The sequence below is a fragment of the Eleutherodactylus coqui genome, chromosome 3 (assembly GCF_035609145.1).
Source record: "Eleutherodactylus coqui strain aEleCoq1 chromosome 3, aEleCoq1.hap1, whole genome shotgun sequence".
NCBI classification, from domain to species: domain Eukaryota; kingdom Metazoa; phylum Chordata; class Amphibia; order Anura; family Eleutherodactylidae; genus Eleutherodactylus; species Eleutherodactylus coqui.
Window position 1 is genome coordinate 237,398,005 of NC_089839.1, and position 21,163 is coordinate 237,419,167.

The 21,163-nt window shown below is 43.5% G+C and overlaps 1 protein-coding gene across 4 annotated transcripts in view; it reads left to right on the forward strand.

The window, feature by feature from the left end:
• The window catches only part of LOC136621574 (complement factor H-like), a 1,208,893-nt gene that overhangs the window by 18,823 nt on the left and 1,168,907 nt on the right, over positions 1-21,163 (forward strand). For all 4 annotated transcript variants that reach the window (XM_066597131.1, XM_066597134.1, XM_066597132.1 and 1 more), the window contains exon 2: positions 16,841-17,026. In XM_066597131.1, coding sequence (XP_066453228.1) covers positions 16,841-17,026 — 186 coding nt within the window. The remainder of the gene's footprint in view (positions 1-16,840; positions 17,027-21,163) is intronic.

Here is a 21,163-nt window from a genome sequence, read left to right on the forward strand (position 1 = left end):
GTTCAGAATACTTGGGACCCCTAATGTAGGGAGATAGGTGCATTGTCAGACAACAAAATGAGAAGCTAAATGCCCAACAGGCAGTGCAATGCAGAAAGGCTGATAATATCCTTCCCCAATCTGTCCCCCTGGAGAACAATAGTGATGTACTTAGAGAACAGACCACCCGCTGTTCTCTAAATACATGCAAATGAATAATATAGACATGGGGACCATATATTTAAAACTTTATCATGTCTGTCGGCTAGAATAGAGGTTAGTTTTTCCATTTATTAGCTACCAGTCCATCCTACGTATAACCTAAGTGAAGTCCAAGGAAGCTTTGCGCCATGAATGGGCAATAACTTGTTTTGTGGCCAGGAATATGAAGGATATTAATTTTCTTGAGTCAGGAGGGATATTGTTAATGTGTTTATTTAACAGTGCTTCCCAAGGGTCTTTGCAGATGTTGTAGCCTGTGACTGAATATATTAGGGAGTAGACTCGAATCCATAGTCTCTTAACCCGGGGACAGGACCACCATATGTGGAGCATATCTCCCGTAACTAGACATCCGCGAAAGCAGTTGGGAGAGCGTCCGGGTATTGCATGGGCTACTCTATCTGGGGTTAAATACCAGCGGAATAAAATTTTAAATGAAGTTTCTAGCATTAATATATTTCTGGCGCTACTGTTGGTAGCTTCCCATATTTGAATCCTCATCGGATAGGGCTTTGCCTAGGTCTCTTTCTCAACACGTTATGTATGGCATTTGAGAGCAATAAGAGGAATGAACCAAATCTGAGTAAATTTGCGAAATGAGGCCTCTTGCATGTGGGTATTTATGACAGTATCTCTCAAATGGGGTTAAGGTCAGTGGAGAATTTGAGTTCTTGAGGAGAGAGGAAATAAAGTGTTTTAGTTGTAGGTATCGGAATATTTCTGAGGATGGTAAGCTATGTTTTTCCTGTAGGGTGGGAAAAGGGGTGAGCCCACTTGTTGAGAGTAAATGGTATAATTTGGTGAGGCCCGATTTCGTCCAATTCTTAAACAGCTGAGGTGATTCCATTCCTGGTATAAACATAGGGTTTCGCAAGAGAGGTGTGAGGGGTAGGTGTGGAGATATTAGTTTTCCTGAGTATTTTATTGAGTCCCAGATGTAGAGGGAATGGTTGATAATAGGGTTGTTGATAATGGGTCTATGTTTAGGTGGTATCCATAAAATGGAATCAATGGTAAGGGGATGTATTTCTGTTGCTTCCAGTGATACCCAGAGAGGGGTGTTAGAGAAGGAGTGTAAGAGGGCCAGTTGGGCCACCTGGGCCGCCTGGTAATATTTTGAGTAATTGGGAACTCCCAAGCCTCCCTTTCTTCTATGTCTATATAAGGTAGATTGTGGGACCCTGGGGATACTGCCAGCCCACATGAATTGGAGGGACATTTGCTGGAGAGTCTTCAGCATGTATCCAGGCACCCGGAGCGGGAGAGCCCTCAAATAGTATAATAGTTTAGGGAGAAATTACATCTTTAAGGCATTAGCTCTCCCAATCCAGGAGATGGGATATCAGCTTCAACTTTCCAGAAGTAACCTTGTTTTGCGAAGAAAGGGAATGTAGTTTTGGCTATATAAAGATGAATAGGAATTTGTCAGTTGGATGCCCAGGTAGCCCAGAGAGCCCGTCGCCCACTGAAAGGGGAGGTTTGACTGGAGCAAATCTACCGTCTCGGGTAATAGTGTGAGGTTGAATGCTTTGGATTTTGTATGGTTAATTGCTAAGCCAGAGATTGACCCGAATCTGGATAGCTCCGCCATAAGGTTGTGTATGGTAGTGTGTGGGGAAGATATAAGCAGTAGTAAGTCATCAGCAAACATTGAGAGTTTGTGATGAACTGAGGTGATTTCTGTCTGCCTCCTTTTCTACACTGTCCTCTACTGACACCCTTTGCTATTTCAATTGCTTTACAATGTCTTTTGTTGTGTTGAGATTAGAGAACAATAGCTTTTATTGGGGTATAATAAGGTAACTGTCATACTTTCTGTGACAAGTTAAGTTAAACTTTGCTACATCTGTACATAGGATTGCAGATTACACCTATTATAGTGTCTGTATTCAGTAAGTAAAGCTGGTATACTTATTGGATTACTGTCATGGATCTGCCAAAAATATTATATATATATATATATATATATGTATGTGGGGCTCTCAGCTGTCCTCAAATAGTAATGTCAGGTATAATGAAGACACACATATTGATTTTAACATGCCTAATCCTTTTTTCCAACTAGAAAATAACTGTCAGTGGCTTTTTTCCCTTCACCCATTGAGATAAGTGCACACTCAGCAGAGCCGAGCCTGCGTGTTTATAAGGTTGGATGACCTCTATGGTACTGCATGTGTATCCGTGTTACATAGAGTAGTATATGGCTGGTAAATGTATCACATCTTATGTAAATCCCATCAGTGATTTAGTGTGATTGAGAAGGGAACCTTTCTGTGTCTGTGATTTATCACATCTTATGTACACACAACTATCAGCATGTGTTACCGGAGATGTCACATTGCACTGCAGGTAAACTTACTGTATCATCTACATTCTGTTATAATGATGCACAAGAAAATAGCTAAATTACAAATCATTTTTATTGTATTTTTTTGCCTACCCACCCAGTTTGCCGTCTTGAGCATAATTCACATACTGTCCCCCAATATTCCTTCATATCCCCTGCACTCTACGAGATGGCATTGATTTATATCTTGTAGATGAATCCATAATCCATATTTTTAATAAATGCAGAAGTAACTCTGTCTGTCTGTCTGTTTGTTACCTTTTCACGGCTAAACCACTAAAGCGATTTTAATGACATTTGGCAGGGAGATAGCTTGCATCTGGAGGAAGGACATAGGTTATGTTTTATCCCCAAAATGTATAAAGTTCTCTAGGGAGCGCGATGAGACAGATGTATTTGGTGATGCGCAGACGCACCTCTGCTCCGCCACCGGTGTCACATGGCAAGGTGGAGGTGATGGGATAGGGGGTGCACATCTAAAGCTGGGCTTCCTCGAATGGGAAAACATACTGAGGAGACTCTACCTCACCTCAGTGTGTATATACTGAGGAGAATATAACTGACCTCTGTGTGTATATACTAAGAACAATATAACTGACCTCTGTGTGATTGGCTGCAGTAGTCCCATAATTATGTTTAAACTGTTTTATTCAATTTTGCAAGTTGAATATACCATATCAAAGAGTTCTCGCAGGACTGTATAATAAGATAGAACATGAGACAAGACATTTACAAAATGAACTTTAAACTATCACTAGTAGGTTACTACTTTCTTGCTTCCTGATTTACAGTCTTTGAACTGATTATTAACATATAATAGTGCATGTATACCATTTACTGTGTTCAAAACTATAGCGGTAATTCAACATTTATGTATGTTGCAGGCAGGGGTGCTCACAGTCCATTGCCCTGTGTCAAATCAGTATAGCACTTATTAATATTGAACACGCTAATATTTTCAGCAATGGTCTGTCTGCGTACAAGTAAAGATATAGAAGAGAGATATACATAACACTAGAAAGAAATAGATTAGGGGGCCAGAGGGAGGGAAGGTAAGGGATAGAGGGATGGGGTATGAGGGGAAAAGGGAAACACCCAAGGTGGGGGGGGGGGGCGCCAGCTCACCCCCAGGTTTGTATCCACATTTGCTGGCCTATTCCAAGAGTTCCTGGAACTCTGTTGGTAGTCACATAATTAAATGGAACATGATCAGCTGCTGGGCAATACAGAGACCAGCAGGAAGGCGGTGAGTATCATTTCTTTTTTGTAATACTTTAGGGTGGATTCAGACGACCGTATATCGGCTCGGTTTTCACGAGGAGCCGATATACGGTGTCCTTGTCTGCAGGGGGGGGGGGATGGAAGAGCCAGGAGCAGGAACTGAGCTACCGCCCCTTCCCCACCCCTATTTGCAATGGAAGGGGTGGGACAGGGGCGGAGCTAAGCGGCAAGACTTAGCTCCACCCCTGTCTCACCCCCTCCTATTGGAAATAGTAGAGAGGAGTGGAGAGGAGTGCAGAGGGGCGGAGAGGGGGCGGGAGCTCAGTTCCTGCTCCTGGCTCTTCCATCCTTCTCCCCCTGCAGACAAGGACACCGTATATCGGCTCAGCGTTAAAATCGAGCCGATATACGGTCGTCTGAAATAGCCCTTTAACTGTTTTAAAAAGTATAAGTAACACAATCACCACTGTTACAGGTGTTATACTAATCTGTATCATCAACTGCACCAAGCAGTATTAATTTCTATACAAGCTTCCAGGAGACTCATGACAGCCCTGTATCACACAATGCAATATGATTACTGAGAAAGTGACAGCTGTTTTTCCCAAGTGGCTCATGACAGTACTGCCCCATTGTCATGGCTATCTCAGATTGGTCTTGTTCAGATACGGAACTTAATAAATCAGAATTTTCCATTTTTACCTGAGTCTAAACCCAAGAGGAAATCTAGACAAAATAATCATCTGGTATATAGACTATGTGTGGAAACAGAGATGTCATTTAAGTTCTTGTGTCTCAGTGCAAAGCCCCCATCTACCATTTATATAGCAAGGGGTCCTTGGGCCCCTCTAGGCACCAGGGCCTGACAGTGACTACCAGCTATGTACCGTCCGTATTCTACTGTCCCTGTTAGATTCTACACTTGTAGTGTTTGTTAGGCCACAATAACATAGTGATTATGTAATATGGCAGCTGTCATTAGCTTATACAGTAGCAGGAAGGATCCTGAGTAAAGATGAGCGAGCATACTCGTCCGAGCTTGATACTCGTTCGAGTATTAGGGTGTTCGAGATGCTCGTTACTCGTAACGAGTACCACGCGGTGTTCGGGTTACTTTCATTTTCTTCCCTGAGAAATTTGTGCACTTTTCTGGCCAATAGACAGGGAAGGCATTACAACTTCCCCCTGCAACGTTCAAGCCCTATACCACCCCCCTGCAGTGAGTGGCTGGCGAGATCAGGTGTCACCCGAGTATATAAATCGGCCCCTCCCGCAGCTCGCCACAGATGCCTTCTGACAGAGATCAGGGAAAGTGCTACTGCTATAGGGAGACCGTTAGGAGTTATTTTAGGCTTCAAGAACCCCAACGGTCCTTCTTAGGCCATAGAAATCGCAGATCACACCTATGTGCGATCTGCGATTCCTGTTCTCTTCTCTATATGTGCTCAATGGGGCCGGCGGCAGCAGCGCCGACCCCATTGAGAACATATAGAAGACAAATCATTCTTCTCTGCCACAGCTGCCGGGGACCAGGAGGGAGCGACAGCCTGCAGCAGCACCACAGAACGCCCGGTGAAGTGAGTAATGATTTTTATTCTTTGCTCCGCTGTATTCCCGGCGTATAAGGTGACAGTTGGGGGGTTGTCTTATACGCCCCGTCGCCTTATACGCCGGTATATATTTTTATTGTAACACATTTCTGGATGAATTGCAGGGAAGGGCTTATATATTTAAGCCCTTCCCGACAATTCATCCCGCGATCGCCGGCAGCCCATTGCTTTCAGTGGAACCTGCTGTATTGCTGGCTCCATTGAATTCAATGGGCAAACATCGTTCTTCTCTGCCACAGCTGTTACAGCTATGGCAGAGGAGAACGATCTTTATGCTGACAGTGGGGGGGGGGGGGGGGGCACTCTTGCCGCTATTGTGGCTTAATAGTGGGACCTGGGAACTTGAGATGCAGCCCAACATGTAGCCCCTCGCCTGCCCTATCCATTGCTGTGTCGTTCCCATCACTTTCTTGAATTGCCCAGATTTTCACAAATGAAAACCTTAGCGAGCATCGGCGATATACAAAAATGCTCGGGTCGCCCATTGACTTCAATGGGGTTCGTTACTCGAAACGAACCCTCGAGCATTGTGAAAAGTTTGTCCCGAGTAACGAGCACCCGAGCATTTTGGTGCTCACTCATCTCTAATCCTGAGCTACTTCTTCTTATACTGAGGCTCCATACATCTATGGTCCCATGATCTTTGTTTTAGTTTCCTTTCACTGTTGATCAAATCATTTATTTTCAGTTGCGAATATTTAAAGGTAATAAATTTCTTTCATGACAACAAGTTACAGGTCATAAAATTAATTTTCTACATTCAAATTTTTGTATTGAATCAGTAATTTGCTGGTTGGTGAATAGCGGTCTTTAGGGTTAGTTTTTTTTTTTTTCAACCTGACAATTTAATACGGATAATTAAGAACTGCTTATCAAGAGAACGGCCAAATAAAATATGTGGTTGTACATGCTGCCATCTTGTGGTGGTGCCTGAGTTTTACAGCTACGATAAGGAAGACAGTAGATATTATTTAGGACAATCATAATTAGACTTCTTGGCAAAAATCCCACCAGATCCCTTTAAAAATAAGAAATATATGGTGTTCACACAAACTATTATTATAAGGTGATGATTTTATATTCCTGTAGTTTAGATGAAGTTAATGTAACATTTCGGTACTATATAATGAAAGGCTAATATCGTATAATCAAATTAGCCTTTTGTTATATAGCACCAAAATGTTACATTAACTTTATATCATTATATTAGCCTTTTATTAGATAGCACCAAAATGTTACATTAACTTCATCTAAAGCACTGGAATGTAAAATCAGATCTTTTTAATAATAGTTCATGTGAACACCATATATTTCTTATTTTTAAAGGGATCAGGTGGAATTTTTTGGCAACAAATCTAAAATCCTTACTAGATATGAAGCCGCTTTTCCCACGGAATCCGTGGTCCTTCCGCAATGTCAATTGCGGATAGGCCAGGGGTTGGATGGCTTCCATTGACCTCAATAGAAGCCGTCCATGTGGGAACCATAGTAAAATAGAGCATGCTGCGAGTTTCATTTGTTTGCAGAAACCGCAATTGGTTTCCGTTCGTGTGCATGAAGAATCATTTTTCCATAGCATGGTATAGAGGGTAGTTGCTGCGGAACCTGGAGCCGAACGCCCATTCATGATTCCGCAGCAAAAATTTGGCCGTGTGCATGAGGCCTTAAATAATGTAGACAAGTGATTAGATGAGTAAGTTGTCATGAGTAAGTTTTCATTCTTTTTTCTGGCAAAAAAATAAAACCCTGTATGTGACAATTAGAGAGCAAATATGCTCTGATTGATAGGAAGGGTGCTGGAGTGAAAACATAGAAAAACATTTATGTCAGCCTTCCCATGGGACAGGAAGAGAGAGAGGAGAATTACAGATCCCTGGTTTTCCCTCTTCCTCCCTCTCTCCTACAAACACTGATGCAAAGTGACAGCTGCAAAGGCACCTTTACATGGCATGACTGTCAGGTAGGTTAGAGTCCGAGAGCTGTACCAGCGGCCATTGCTCCTGTACTTTACACAGGAGTAAATGTTCAAGTGAATGGAGGCAAAGTGAGCCAGGGATTGTCTTCAGTCGCTCACCTCCATCTACAGAAAACAGGCAGTTGCTCAAAGATTGAGCAACTTCTGCTTCCACAGCCTGACAGTTGCTTGGTTTATAGGTCTTCTAAAAACAAAGTGACTCCGACAGGTGAGCAATGTGTTGCTCAGTGCCCTGTCAGTGGCCGTGTGTACACAGCACGACTATTGTCCCAGTTTGCTGTTTACATTATTATTTGGGTCATTGTAGCGCCATCTAAGGGCGAGCACCCACTGGCGTTTGCGTTCTCCGCGGGAAAAAACGCAGCGTTTTCGCCGCGTTTCTCGCGTTTTTTCCGCGCGTTTTTCGCGGCGTTTTTCGCGGCGTTTTCGCGGCGTTTTGCGTTAATTTCCATTGACATTCATGGGTGCATTAGGAGAAAAATAGGGACACATATGCAACTGACAGTTCCTATGTTAAAAACGCAAACGCAACGCAAAAAAAACGCCAGTGGACAGGAACACATGTTATCTCTATGCCTGTGCAGGAAAAACGCAAAACGCAGGTAAAAAACGCCAGTGGGTGCTCGCCCTAAAGGTACGTTATATTCAGTATTCCTGACCCCCCTGTGGCACTGGTGCAGAGCCAAGGGGTCAATCATAAGCAGAGTTACAGACAAAGCAGATACCAGAAGGACTACAAGGTATCAGAGCTATAGGGTTAAACAACAATTGCAGTCAGCTACAGAGCAGGGTGAGAACCAGGAGGACTACAAGGTACAAGATGGATGGCAAATGGCTAGTCAGATAGGCAAGCGGAGATCAGAATCCAGGCACACAAGTAAACAGAAGAGTGAAACACACAGAAATAACCCGCAGTATTCGCTGATGATACCGCCAGGGTCAAAGTGACGCCTGACATGGAGGTTCACGACAATCCCCTCCTATAAACATTCAGACCGCTACGACTGAACTGTGTTCCAAAACAATGCACAAGACGGAAGATTCCTAAAAGCTGCCTGAGAGAAAATAGGTCTGTTGTCCATAGCAACCAATCACCGTGCAGCTTTTATGTTACCTCAGCAGTCCAAGAAATAGCAACCAATCACAGCGCAGCTTTTATTTTACCTCAGCAGTCTAAGAAATAGCAACCAATTACAGTGCAGCTTTCATTTTACCTATGCAGTATAGGAAGTAGCAGCCAATCACAGCACAGCTTTCATTTTACCTCAGCAGTGTAAGAAAAAGCAACCAATCACAGCACAGCTTTCATTTTACCTCAGCAGCATAAGAAATATCAGCCAATCACAGCACAGCTTTCTTTTTACCTCAGCAGTGTAAGAAATAGCAATCAATCACAGTGCAGCTTTCATTTTACCTCAGCAGTGTAAGAAACAGCAACCAATCACAGCGCAGCTTTCATTTTACCTCAGCTGTGTAGGATATAGCAACCAATCACAGCACCGCTTTCATTTTACCTCAGCAGTCTTAGAAATAAAAGCTGTGCTGTGACTGGTTGCTATGGGCAACAAAGAGACTTTCTCTCAGACAGCTTTCATAAATCTGCCTTGTTCAAGCGAGACGGTTTAAGGTATTCTCTCTGCTGCCGGCGGTCCCGTGGTAAATACGCAGCACTACACCGCCATGTATTTCAGTGGGGCCTCACACTAGCGTCTTTAAACTGTGTATTTAACGTGTGCAAAGTCACACACAGCATGCTCTATTTTCTGTGTTTTAGCACACATTTCACACATAAATCGCACATTGAAGTGAATGGGGTGCGAAAAAAATGCAGTAAACACAGAATTGCACATAAAAAACTGATTTTTTTCTTTTACACGGGTTGCTATAAAACCAATTGGAGAAAAAAAAATTGCGTGCGTTTATGCTGTGCAAAAATACGCAGTAAAAGCTCAGGCAAATGAGCAAAAATGCGTAAAAATGCAGCTCTGCGCCCAGTAAAATGCTGAGGAAACAATGCTGTGTTTTTACATATATACAGTATTGTGTGGTGCAGCGTCCTAAGCTCTTGCTTGTGACCTGAAGGCTGTGGGTTCAATCCCCACATGGTTCACATAACTGCCTCAAGGTTGACCCAGCCTTCTGAGGTCAATAAAATGAGTACCCAGCTTGCTGGGGGTAATAAATAAAATCCCCTCCCCCTTATTATAAAGAATGGTTGTCTCATCAGTGTCCTCACACGTGACTATTTTTTGCCCCTCCATATAGCAGTCTGGCCTCTGCATGTATGAGGGATATGTGGTTTATATGCCTGCCCTCTTGTATCAGTATACATGGCCGTTTTCTGTGACTTTTTTTTTCTTTCAAAAGAATAAGCTTCATATTTGTGCTATATTTGTGTGTTTCGCACGGTTTTCTTAGCTGCGTGAAGCCTGCCTAAAGCATTATTTACCCCACACGATGAACATTGTCAGAAAAAACACCAGCACCAGAATTGAGCTTTTTTGGTCACCTCGTATTCTAGAAAAAAATAAAAAGCGATTAAAAGGTTACTTGTACTCCAAAATTGTACCAATAGAAACTACAGGACATCCCCCAAAAAACGAGCCCTCGCACAAGTATGTCGACGGAAAAATAAGAAAAGTTATGACCGTCAGAAGATGGCGGCAGGAAAGAAAATAGTAAAATATAAAATATTTTTGGAAAAGAATAAAAGTAGTACAGCAAAAAAAAAGAAAACTATATGAAAATTGGTATTGTAATAATAGACCCCCCCCCCCCCCCCCCCAAGGTATCGGGATTTAGGTTTTTTTTCTATTTCACTCCACCTAGAATTTTTTACATGTTTTTCAGTACTTTACATGCTCCATTAAATAGTATAATTGAAAAATACAACAATCCTGCGAAACATAGGCATTCAGACAGCTGCACTGACGGATAAATAAAAGAGTCATGATTTTTTAAAAGTGGGGAGGAAAAAATGAAAATGAAACGTTTAAAAATGCAACAAAAAACACGCACACCTTCTGGAAATGAGTCATGTTTGCCAAGCTTATGCAAAAGGCTTTGATCACATGTGCAAATTAGTTTTGAAGCTGTAAGCAGCATGGTTTAGGTATGGGTACAGGTACAGGTGCGATGGAGTGAGGGGGGCCCAAGCTGAACTTTTACATTCTCCAGTGCGTACCTCCAATTTTTTTTTTTTTTTCTTATTTATTGAATTTTTATTGGTATTTGAATAACATACAATGTACAAGTAACAGAATTACAGTAAAATGAGGTGCTAAATGACATAGTACACAAAGGCGTTTATCTTATTAATTGTGGTGGGGAGGAGAAGGCAGAAGTAGGGGTGGTGGGGGGGGGGGGAGCAGGGGAGGGGGAGGGGGAGGGGACCTAAGGCCCAAAGTTGTGTGAAGTTGAAGTAGTAATCACACAATGTGTAACTTAGCTTGGGTAGGCTATCTGTGTCAAGTGTATACTTTTGCTAACTCTTTGAATAACAAAACAAGAATTAGACATAACATTTGGCAGATCACACAGTCCTAAATTACGTTGTTTTCCATATTCCCCAGACCTCTTTATGCTTCCTTAAAGAGCCATCTCTTAATGCCAACCATTTTTCAAATAGTTGCTGTTCCGCCATACGGTCCATGAATTAGTTATAGGAGGGAGGGGTAGGGGACCTCCAGTGTCTGGCTACAATTGCCTTGGCCGTCATCAGAGCGTGGGCCAGCAGATATCTAATGTTTGGGGGATGCTTATTTAAGTCTATTAAGAGTAAGATCATTTTTGGTATTTTGTCTATGTGGATATTCAGTGTTTTTTCTAGGAGATTCAATACTGGGGTCCAGTAATTGTTTAATTTGGCGCATGACCAGAAGATGTGGGTGAGTGTGCCTTTTTGGCCGCATTCTCTCCAACATTTGTCATTACCGTGATGAAGTCTCGAGGCCAATAGGCTGGGCGTGAAGTACCATCTCAAGTTGATTTTAATCTGTGTTTCTAGAATGCCCATTCCCTTGGTGGAGCCACACACTGTTTTATATGCTGATTCCCACACTTCTGTTGGTATTTTTTCTTTTAATTCTTTTTCCCAGTTAAGAATGTGGGATTTCTTTTGTAGGGTGGTGTTGCCGGATAATGTGTCGTAAAAATATCTCGTATCAGATTTTCCTTTTATAGGGGGGGTCGTAATTTTCCCTAAGACAAGTCTAGAGATTTTAGTATTGTATATGGGATATTTCTTTAAGAAGGCTGACACTCTCGCGTAGTTGAACATATCACTATCCGTTAATTTAAATTCTGAGCATACATTTGTGAATGATTTCACTCCCTTATTAGTGGCAAGCATATCCACTGTTTTAATGCCTTTCTGCCTCCAGGGTTCCACATTTATGTCAGGTATGAATACGTTTAATATTTCCAGAGGGAGATCTGGTATCTTACAAAGATCCTGTGTCGTCGCTTTTTTTGAGTATTCCTTCCAAACCTCTATGGAGGCCACCACCATTGGAGAGGGGTCCTTTAATATAATTTTTAGGTCGGGATGGGCACACGACGTCGCAAGAGAGGCCACCAATAATAGCAGGTTCCCTTTAGGGGGGTTGATGCAGGAGGTTTCCATGTACACCCAAGCCATAGCCTCGTCCTTTCTCACCCAGTTTCGAGTTTGGTTCAAAATTATTGCTTTGAAGTAACTCCTTATGTCGGGTATGTCAGCGCCACCCCTTCTGCGATGGAGAGTCAGGATAGGGAGGGCTATGCGCGGTCTGCCTCCGGGCCAGATAAAGTCTGTTAACTGGCGTTGTAATTTTTTGAGGGTATTATTTGAAATCGGGATCGGTAAGACTCTAAACATATACAGAATTTTTGGGAGAATTTTCATTTTGTACGTCATTATTTTACCTAGCCATGAAAGGTTAATCTCCGAGAGGTAATCTAACTCTTTTTGAATTGTTTTCATGAGTGGTACAAAATTTGTGGTTTCTAAGTTATTGGTGTTCGCTGTTATTATTGTGCCCAGGTATGGGATACCTTCGGAACTCCATTCAAATGAGAATTCTGTCTGAAGGGCCCGTTTTAGATCTTTTGCATCATTTAGTCCCAGTATCTTTGATTTGTTAATATTTAATTTATAATACGAGATCTTTGAGTATTGATGTAGAATGTGGTATGCTGCTCTCAAGGATGCCAGAGGGGAGGACATCGTGAGGACGATGTCGTCCGCAAATAAGCCGATCTTGTGCTGGCGAAAGCTGTGTGAGATACCCTTTATCTCTGGAGAGGATCTGATTGCCTCCGCCAGCGGCTCCACCATTAGGATGTATAATATGGGAGAAAGTGGGCATCCCTGATGGGTGCCATTAGATATTACAAACTTGTCCGACATTACCCCATCAATTAGGACCCTAGCAGACGGGCAGGAGTACAGGGCCCCCCTCCCCGAGGCCAAATTTCGCCAAAGTTTGAAAAGCGTACCCCCAATGGACCCTATCAAACGCTTTTTCTGCGTCCAAGGCCAGTATGATAGCCGGTGTGCCGGAGATTTTTGTAGAATGAATAAGGTTAAGAAGCCTCCTCGCGCCGTCCGAAGCCTGCAGCCCCTTCACAAATCCCGCCTGGTCAGAGTGCACCACATCTGGGAGAACATTGAGCAGTCTGTTGGCCAATATCTTTGCGTAAATCTTAGTATCTGTGTTAAGCAGAGAGATTGGCCTGAAATTTGCAGGATCGTTTGGCTCTTTACCCTGTTTAGGCAGCACAACTACAGTAGCCTGGAGCATTTCCTCCGGGAAGACTCCCTTAGACATCACTGAATTGAGGGTGTTCCCCAAATGTGGTGCAAGACTGTCCGCGAACAACTTATAATATTCGGATGAGAAGCCGTCTGGCCCTGGGGCTTTCTGGCTTCTCATAGAAAAAATTGTCTCCAGTAGTTCTGGAGTCGCGATTGGGCTTTCCAAGGTGTTTGTCAGAGACTTGTTTATTTGTGGAAGGTCTATTTTATTCAGGAATTTCCCAATGCTCTCTTCTGTGGGGTGGAGAATTAGAGGATCCTCCTTCAGATTGTATAGGCTGCTATAATATGATCGGAAAGTTTCCAATATTTGATCTGGGTGAGTTATTTTGTGTTCTTTTTTTTGGGAGTTCCAAACATATGGAATGGAGGCCTTGACTATTTTTCTTTTGACCCTGTTAGCCATCCATTTTGTTGGTTTGTTGGTTGAAGAGTAGACATTAGCCCGGTGGGAGGTGATCTCCCTATCAAAATCTCCCTGTAGCACCCTGCGTAGTTCTAGTCTGGTATTAAACAGCTCAGAGTATAATTCCTGAGTCGCCTTGGTTAGTAGTTGTTTTTCTAGAGTTTGGATTTTTTGCATTAATGTGTCCGTATTTTTTAGTTTTTCTCTTTTGTATTTGGCCCCTATTTTGATAAAAATGCCTCTCATGTAGGCTTTATGGGCCAGCCATAGAACTTCAGGGCTAATATCTGGCGTATCGTTTGATGTAAAGTAAGATTTTATTTCTTCTTGTATTTCTTTTTGGATTTTGGGGAGTTTCATTAAAAAGGTATTATTCCTCCACATTTTATTTGCCTGACGGTTTGTTCCAAATGCTAGGGATGTCGTTATCGGAGCATGGTCCGACCACGTTATTGTTCCCACATTTGCCTCGACCACCGAGCTAATAAGTGACTTGTCCACTAAACTAAGATCAATGCGGGAGAAGGATCTATGTCTAGACGAGAAGAAAGAGAATTCTTTTGAGGATGCGTTAAGACACCTAAAGGTGTCATATAGCGCCGCTCCTCTGATCCATCCGTTTAAGGATCTGCTTCCTCTGGTTTCGCGGGATGAGGTGTCTAATTGTCTATCCGGGGCCAGGTTGAAGTCACCATTAATAATTAATGCGCCTCTTACTACACGTTTTATTTTTTTTTGCAGCTTATTTAGAAAGATTATCTGCCTTGAGTTCGGGACATACACATTCACTATGGTGAGGTGTGTGTTTTTTAGGGATCCTCCCAGGATTATATATCTCCCCTTTGGGTCGCAAATTTGTAAATCTATTTTAAACGGGGCCGATTCTTTGAATGCAATCAATACTCCTGCTTGTTTTTTTTTTGCGCATGCGTGTATGATCTGAGGAAATTTTTTATGTGACATTCTGTGACTATCTGTGTCTAGTAGGTGCGTCTCCTGTATACATACTACGTCCGCGCCGAGACGACAGGCCTCTTTCCATACTGCGTTTCTCTTGAAGGGAGTGTTCAGGCCGTTGGCGTTCTGTGACATCATTTTGACTGACATTTTCTCTTGAGATTGCTTCTGCTGAGGTGGGACTGAGGATGAAGGAACCTGTGTGACACTGCCGGAAAACAAAAACTACAAGAACATATAAAAACCATGTGCATATCAACATGCTTGAAAGGAAGCATAACTTTTGAGGTCAACCCTTGTCAGTGGTAGTACTTTACTCTTTGAATAAAGGTTGATGCGCAACATAAAAACCACCAACCCAACAACACTCCAAAGCGGGCAAAGTGGTTGTGCCCAGAAGAATTTTTGTCGCCAGGGTACGGTTTTGACCAGGGTGTAGCACAAGCTTGCGCCTGCGTTTCCATTTGGGGGGGATAAGTCTCTTGTGGTGAGAAGACTCATATACGCTTAGTTTTACGCGAGGTAAAGGGAACAGTCTCTTTTCCTAGGTCTCAAAATACAGTTCATAGAACAGTTAGGTGGCATACTTCTTGGTACGGATGTCCAGGTTGCGTGGGTCGCCTCTGCCCTGAGTTGTTGTAGTTTGGTCTTGGCACTTTAGACCCCAGGATTTTAACATCTCGGCAGCGGAGGTGGGGTTTAGGAGGACATGTGTAGCATTTGCTCTAGAGACGACCAATTTTGTAGGGAAGCCCCATCTGTAAGGGACATTGGCCTCCCTGAGAGCTGCTGTTATCTTGGCAAATCCCCTCCTTGCCTTCATTGTAGCCTGTGATAAATCAATAAAGATGCGAAGCTCTGAGTAAAGGCTTGGGAGAACTTTCAACCTCCTAACGGCGGTCATCAGAGCCTCCTTGGTACTGAAATGGTGTATGCGTATAATAATGTCTCTCGGAGTGTTTTCCTTAAGGAATTTTGGAAGAGGGAGCCTGTGAGCTCTATCGATTTTTAACTCCTGCTCTGGGATCTCAGGTAGAATTTTGTCACAAAGCTCATAATTTCTGCATTAGTTACTTTTTCTGAGACCCCTCTTATTTTGACATTATTACGGCGGTTTCTGTCCTCGAGGTCAGTTAGTTTTTGTTGTAGTCTGGTAACATTTGCCTCTAGGTCGTAGTGGGCATCTATTAGGGAGTTGTGGGATTTCACCAGTTCTCCCATTTTTGTCTCGGTTTTCTCTATGCGGGTATTGACTTCTTTAACTGATGAATCAACATAGGAGGTTAGATTTCTTATATCCAGCTGAATAGTGTTGTGAAGAGCCATAACGATCTCTTTGATGTACAGCTCCGATGCAGGTTTGTTAGATGCTAAGAGGTCAGCTAAGCTGTTTTCTCCCTGGGAGCTGGCAGTCTCATTTTGTGAGAGGGAGCTGGTTTGGCAGGGGGCATCCGACATTTTCTGCCTTTGCTTTTCTGGACTGTCAGTGGGTGAGGAGGGGGGGGGGGGCAACGGCCGCATGTCTGTCGCCATTTTGTGCTTTTTGTCCCCTCTAGTGTTTCCTCCCTCTCCCTGTGAGCCCCGTGCTTGACATACTGGGTGTGATTCTGAGCTCACTGATGTGTCCTCTTGTAGGACGTTATATACCGGTGGCTCACCTGCCGCTGCAGCGCTCCGGGCGAATCGTCCCTCCTCCGTCTGCTCTCTGCTCTCTGCCAGCTCCTCCGGTGCCATGACAGGTGAGGCAGCGCGCTCGGGGGAGAAGTCCTGCTGAACGCTATGTGCCGACGGCTCACCAGCCGCTGCAGCGCTCCGGGCGAGCTGTCTCTCTCCCATCCATCAGCTCTCCGCTCCCCGCCAGCTCCTCCGGCGCCATGACAGGTGAGGTAGCGCGCGCGGGGAAAAAGTCTTCTAATCTCGCCGGCTTCCCTTTGGTGATTCTTCTTCTTGGCATCCCCGGGTGCCAGTGATGTTAACTGAAGTTTTGGGCTGTTTCACTCCTTTCCTCAGTTGCTTTGAAGTCGCTGGGAGTCTATATTACAACGGAGCGAGAGCTCAAGCGTCTGCTCCGGAGCCTCACCAAGCCACGCCCCCCGCGTACCTCCAATTTGACACGCAGTATGATGGACTCTATGGATACTTTAAGTCAATCTACATTTTGGTTTATAAAAATCACCATTTAGATGCATCACGTAAAGTTACAGGATAGTCTTGTGTTACCATCGCACATTTTATATATGTTGCAAGTTCTTGCTGAAATTGTCACCTGTGCATTTTCCTTTGGCAATGATAATTATTTAACTTCATTTTTTTTACCCATATTTAGGTTCTTGCTCTGCACCACCCATACACGAAGGAGCAGTACTGCAGGGGGACTGGGATGCCGATGTATATCCCCACAATATAGAAGCAACCTACCAATGCGCACCTGGATATAGTCGTCGTGGATCAATTAAGTATAAATGCCTATTAAATGGACAATGGAAATTTACCGGAAATGGTGAATGCAGAAGTAAGTATTGATGCCCAACATATTGATAACCATAACTATAGCTATAACCAGCTATATAGAGAAACTGTTTATAGATAGATGCATATACATGCAGGGAAAGCTTTCTGAAACACCACCTCTTTCAGATGGCCAACTTTTTATTGAGACCAAATTTTTAGTTCATCTGTATACCTGCTGTCTTCTTTCAGACAAACACTGGCTATGACAGCAGTAGTTATAGGGAACACGTAGTGTTTAAAAAAATATTAATTAATTTTATTTAACCTCATTGGGGAAATGTTTTAACAAAAATAAATGTAATAGTGATATTTAGCCTGTGAGTCTGACTTGTATACCCGGAAAGATCTTTGAACAAATTATTAAACAGCATGTATGCAAGTACTTGGATAAAAATGAAGTAAATAACCAGAGCCAGCATGGGATTGTAACAAACAAGTCATGCCAGACTAATCTAATTTCCTTCTATGACAGAATCCCCGACTGGGTTGATCAGGGAAATATGGTGGATATAGTATATCTTGACTTTTGTAAAGCATTTGACATAGTATCTCATACTATACTTATTGAAAAAATGACCAAATATGGGATTGACAAGGCAACTGTTAGGTGGATTCACAACTGGCTGAGTGATCTACTCAAAGAGTGGTCATAAATGGCTGCACATCCAAGTGGAAGAATGTATCATGTAGGGCACCACAAGGCTCTGTCCTAGGCCCAGTGTTGTTCAACATTTTTATAAATGATCTGGAGGAGGGAATTGATGGGAAACTGATCGAATTTGCCGACAACACAAAGCTAGGAGGGATAGCTAACACTAGAGAAGAGAGAGAGAACAGTGATCCCTTGCTATATTGCGGTTCAATGATTGCAGCTTCATTGCATCGCGGATTTTAGATGGGCCATATATAAGGCCTCCTTCCCACGAACGGATTTCCGCCGCGTAATTCGCGGCGAAAATCCGCTGCGTTGCCCGCTGCTATTAGGTTCTATTGAACCTAATAGCACAATGCTCACGATGCGTAATTCCAGCGCGGAATTACGCACCGCGATTTCTCCCGTCCTCACCCGCAGCATGCTCTATTTTCTGCGGGTGAGGACGGGCTGTACGCACTGACGGCTTCCATTGCAGTCAATGGAAGCCGTCCGTTCACGCTATCTCCCGCTGTAACCAGCGGGAGATAGCGTGAAAAAACGCTTTCCCGCCCACCGCCGCGTGTCATCTGACGCCAAATGACGCGGCCGGCCGCGTCACGTGACACGGCCGGCCGCGTCACGTGACACGCTCGGTGACGCGGCGGTGGTGGGCGGTGACGGGCGGTGACGCGGCGGTGGTGGGCGGGGAAGCGATTTCACGCTATCTCCCGCAGGTAAGTATAGGGGCTCTGGGGGGCGCCGTGACGGGCTTCACTGCGTAATATTACGCGGCGGACCCCGTCACGCTCGTGGGAAGGAGGCCTAATTCTGTTTTTGTTGAGTTTTTTTGCTATATTGCAGAATTTTGGGGTACATACAGGGAATACAGTACGCCACTAGCGTTTGCCTACGCGAGATTGTACACGGCACACTATTGACTGATGAAATGTGTTCTGTATCCTGGGCGCTGATTGGATCACTGATCGTAGCATCGGGCTGTTTGTTCTCCCGCACTGTGCCCGTACATGCCCATAAGAGAAAAGTTTGTGCAAGTTTGTATTTATAGTACATCTTGTATTTCAAGCCCTGCAATGCCACCCAAACATTCTGCGCCTTCTAAGGCTTCTGGCAGTTGGGCTACTGCTGTTCGTTTGTTCGTTGCGTGTTAACTGCTTTCACTAAAAAGTACATTACTTGATAAGTTTTGCGATTGTTTGGCAGTTCACCCAACTGATTGATTTTTGTAAATATAACGCTGCTATTTCGCGGATTTTCACGTATCGCGGGGATCTCTGGAACATAACCCCTGCGATAGACAAGGGATCCTTAACTAGTTTGTGCTATACCTGTATATCAAAGTTAATGTTAGAAAAGCGGTCACAAATAAAAATTCTATGTCGAAGATCCTTTATTTAGCATCCACGAAAAACATGATAATTCTAAAATAATAAAAATTAGAGATGAGCGAGCACGCTCAGATAAAGCAGTTACTCGAGTGAGCATGTATGAAAAATGTATGAAAAATAGGTAAACAAAGAAACAAAGTTGCAAATGTGTTTAAAAAAGTCATAAATTAAATATACAAGAATCTCTTTACTAGCAATCAAAAAAGTTGTAACTAGAGATTATAAAGATTATACAGTTTTGTGTCACTGTCTTCTGTACAATGTGGTATTAATAAGGTTGTGGTCACACTGACTAGTCTGTCAACATTTCAGCTTTGCTTGCCATAAAACTTTTCAGAAACTTGTGGGGTGTTTTTGAAATTATTGGAGAAGAGCTTGAAATCTTCCATGAAATGGAGGTCTACTGCTAATTGGTCCATCGCTAGTTAGGGTGCATTCAGACGAGAGTGTTTATGCGTGTACATATGTGCGCACATAACCACGTGTCTATTAGAACCATTGGTTCCCTATGCTGTGTTCACATGTTCATGTTTTACAGGCATGCAAACTCGCACACCAGTAAAAGATAGGGCATGCTTGCAATGCATAGGTCCAGGGTGCAATATTCCCCGCTGGGAGTCTCCTCATCACTGAACACTGTGACTGCACTGTCACAGTGTTCAGTGACAAGAGGACTTCCCGCGCGCAGTAAATAATCCCCTGTGATAGCTGTGGCAGAGGATCGCGAAGCTCTCTAATTGATTTCAATGCGGCGGCCCCATTGAAAGCAATAGGATGCCCGCACCACCACAGTGATTTTCGGGGAAGAGCTTTAAATATAGGCCCTTCGCTGAAAAATCAATCCTAGTTGTAGTAAAAAATAGAAAAAAAACCATACTTAGCTCTTTGCCGCTGCTGGGGCTCAGGCGTGTCAAGCGGATTGGATCCTATAACTGTAATAAACTTCTTTTAGCAGGCGGGGATTTAAAATTCTCACCTGCTGAAAGGGCTGCATCTGATTGTCTGATCACTCAGGCAATCACAGGCAGCTCTCAGCCATCCATTGAATGACAGCAGAGCGCTGCCTGTGATTGACCACAGTGCTCAGCCAATCACAGGCAGCGCTCTGCCATTCAATGAATACCCCAGAGATGTGTTTATAACAGTTCAGTGAACCCTACAGTGTCAGTGACTCTGAAGCAGATGGGTGGTCAATTCACCTATTCTAACTAAGGTGCATTGGAAGAAAAGGTTTCATTAGTATGGCAGTAACAGAATTGGATCACCACTGATTGGCAAAGGTTTGCCTTCTCCAATGAGTCGGGTTTTCTGTTTCATCGAACTGATGGACATTTGTGTGTCAAGTGAGAAACATCATAGAAGAAACACCCAGCAACCATTATTAGAAAAACACAAGCTGGTGGTGGCAGTGTTATGATGGGGAATATGAAGAATTTTTTTGTGGCATTCTCTGGGCCCACTTATCCATGGGGAAGGTACTTTGAACCAATTTGGTTACGAATCCCTCCTTGCCAATCACGTACACCCATGCACCATTTATCTTCCCTGGGGCAAATGGGATCTTCTAGCAAGACAATGGAATATGTCACCTAGCTAGAAATGTCAGACAGTGGTTGGAAGAGTATAACCAAGACTTCCAAATACTTCCCTGCCCCCCCCCCCTCCAATTCACCAGACTTTAACCCAATTGAGCATCTGTGGGACCATCTCGATCATTGTCATCTGTGGGACCACCTCGATCATTGTGTTCACTCTGGGGATCCTCCCCCACACAACCTCCATCAACTGCGGGATGTGCTGCAGTCAACATGGTTCCAGATACCTGAGACAAGCTACCATCACCTTGTTGATTCATTCCCAGCCTATCTAGCTGCTGTCAGTGTGGCACACAGCAGTTACTCTAGATTTTACCTGGTGGTCATAATAATGTGGTTGTGCTTCTACCTAGTCATGCTACAAACAAAGATAATGGTAGTTACTTCAGGTTACACAGCAAGTAGGATATTTGCAAAGCCTAGTAGTTGGTTATTTGTAATTTTTCAGATCAGCCACTAGATGGCAACATAGGTTAACAATTGAAAAACCAACAACAGAACTG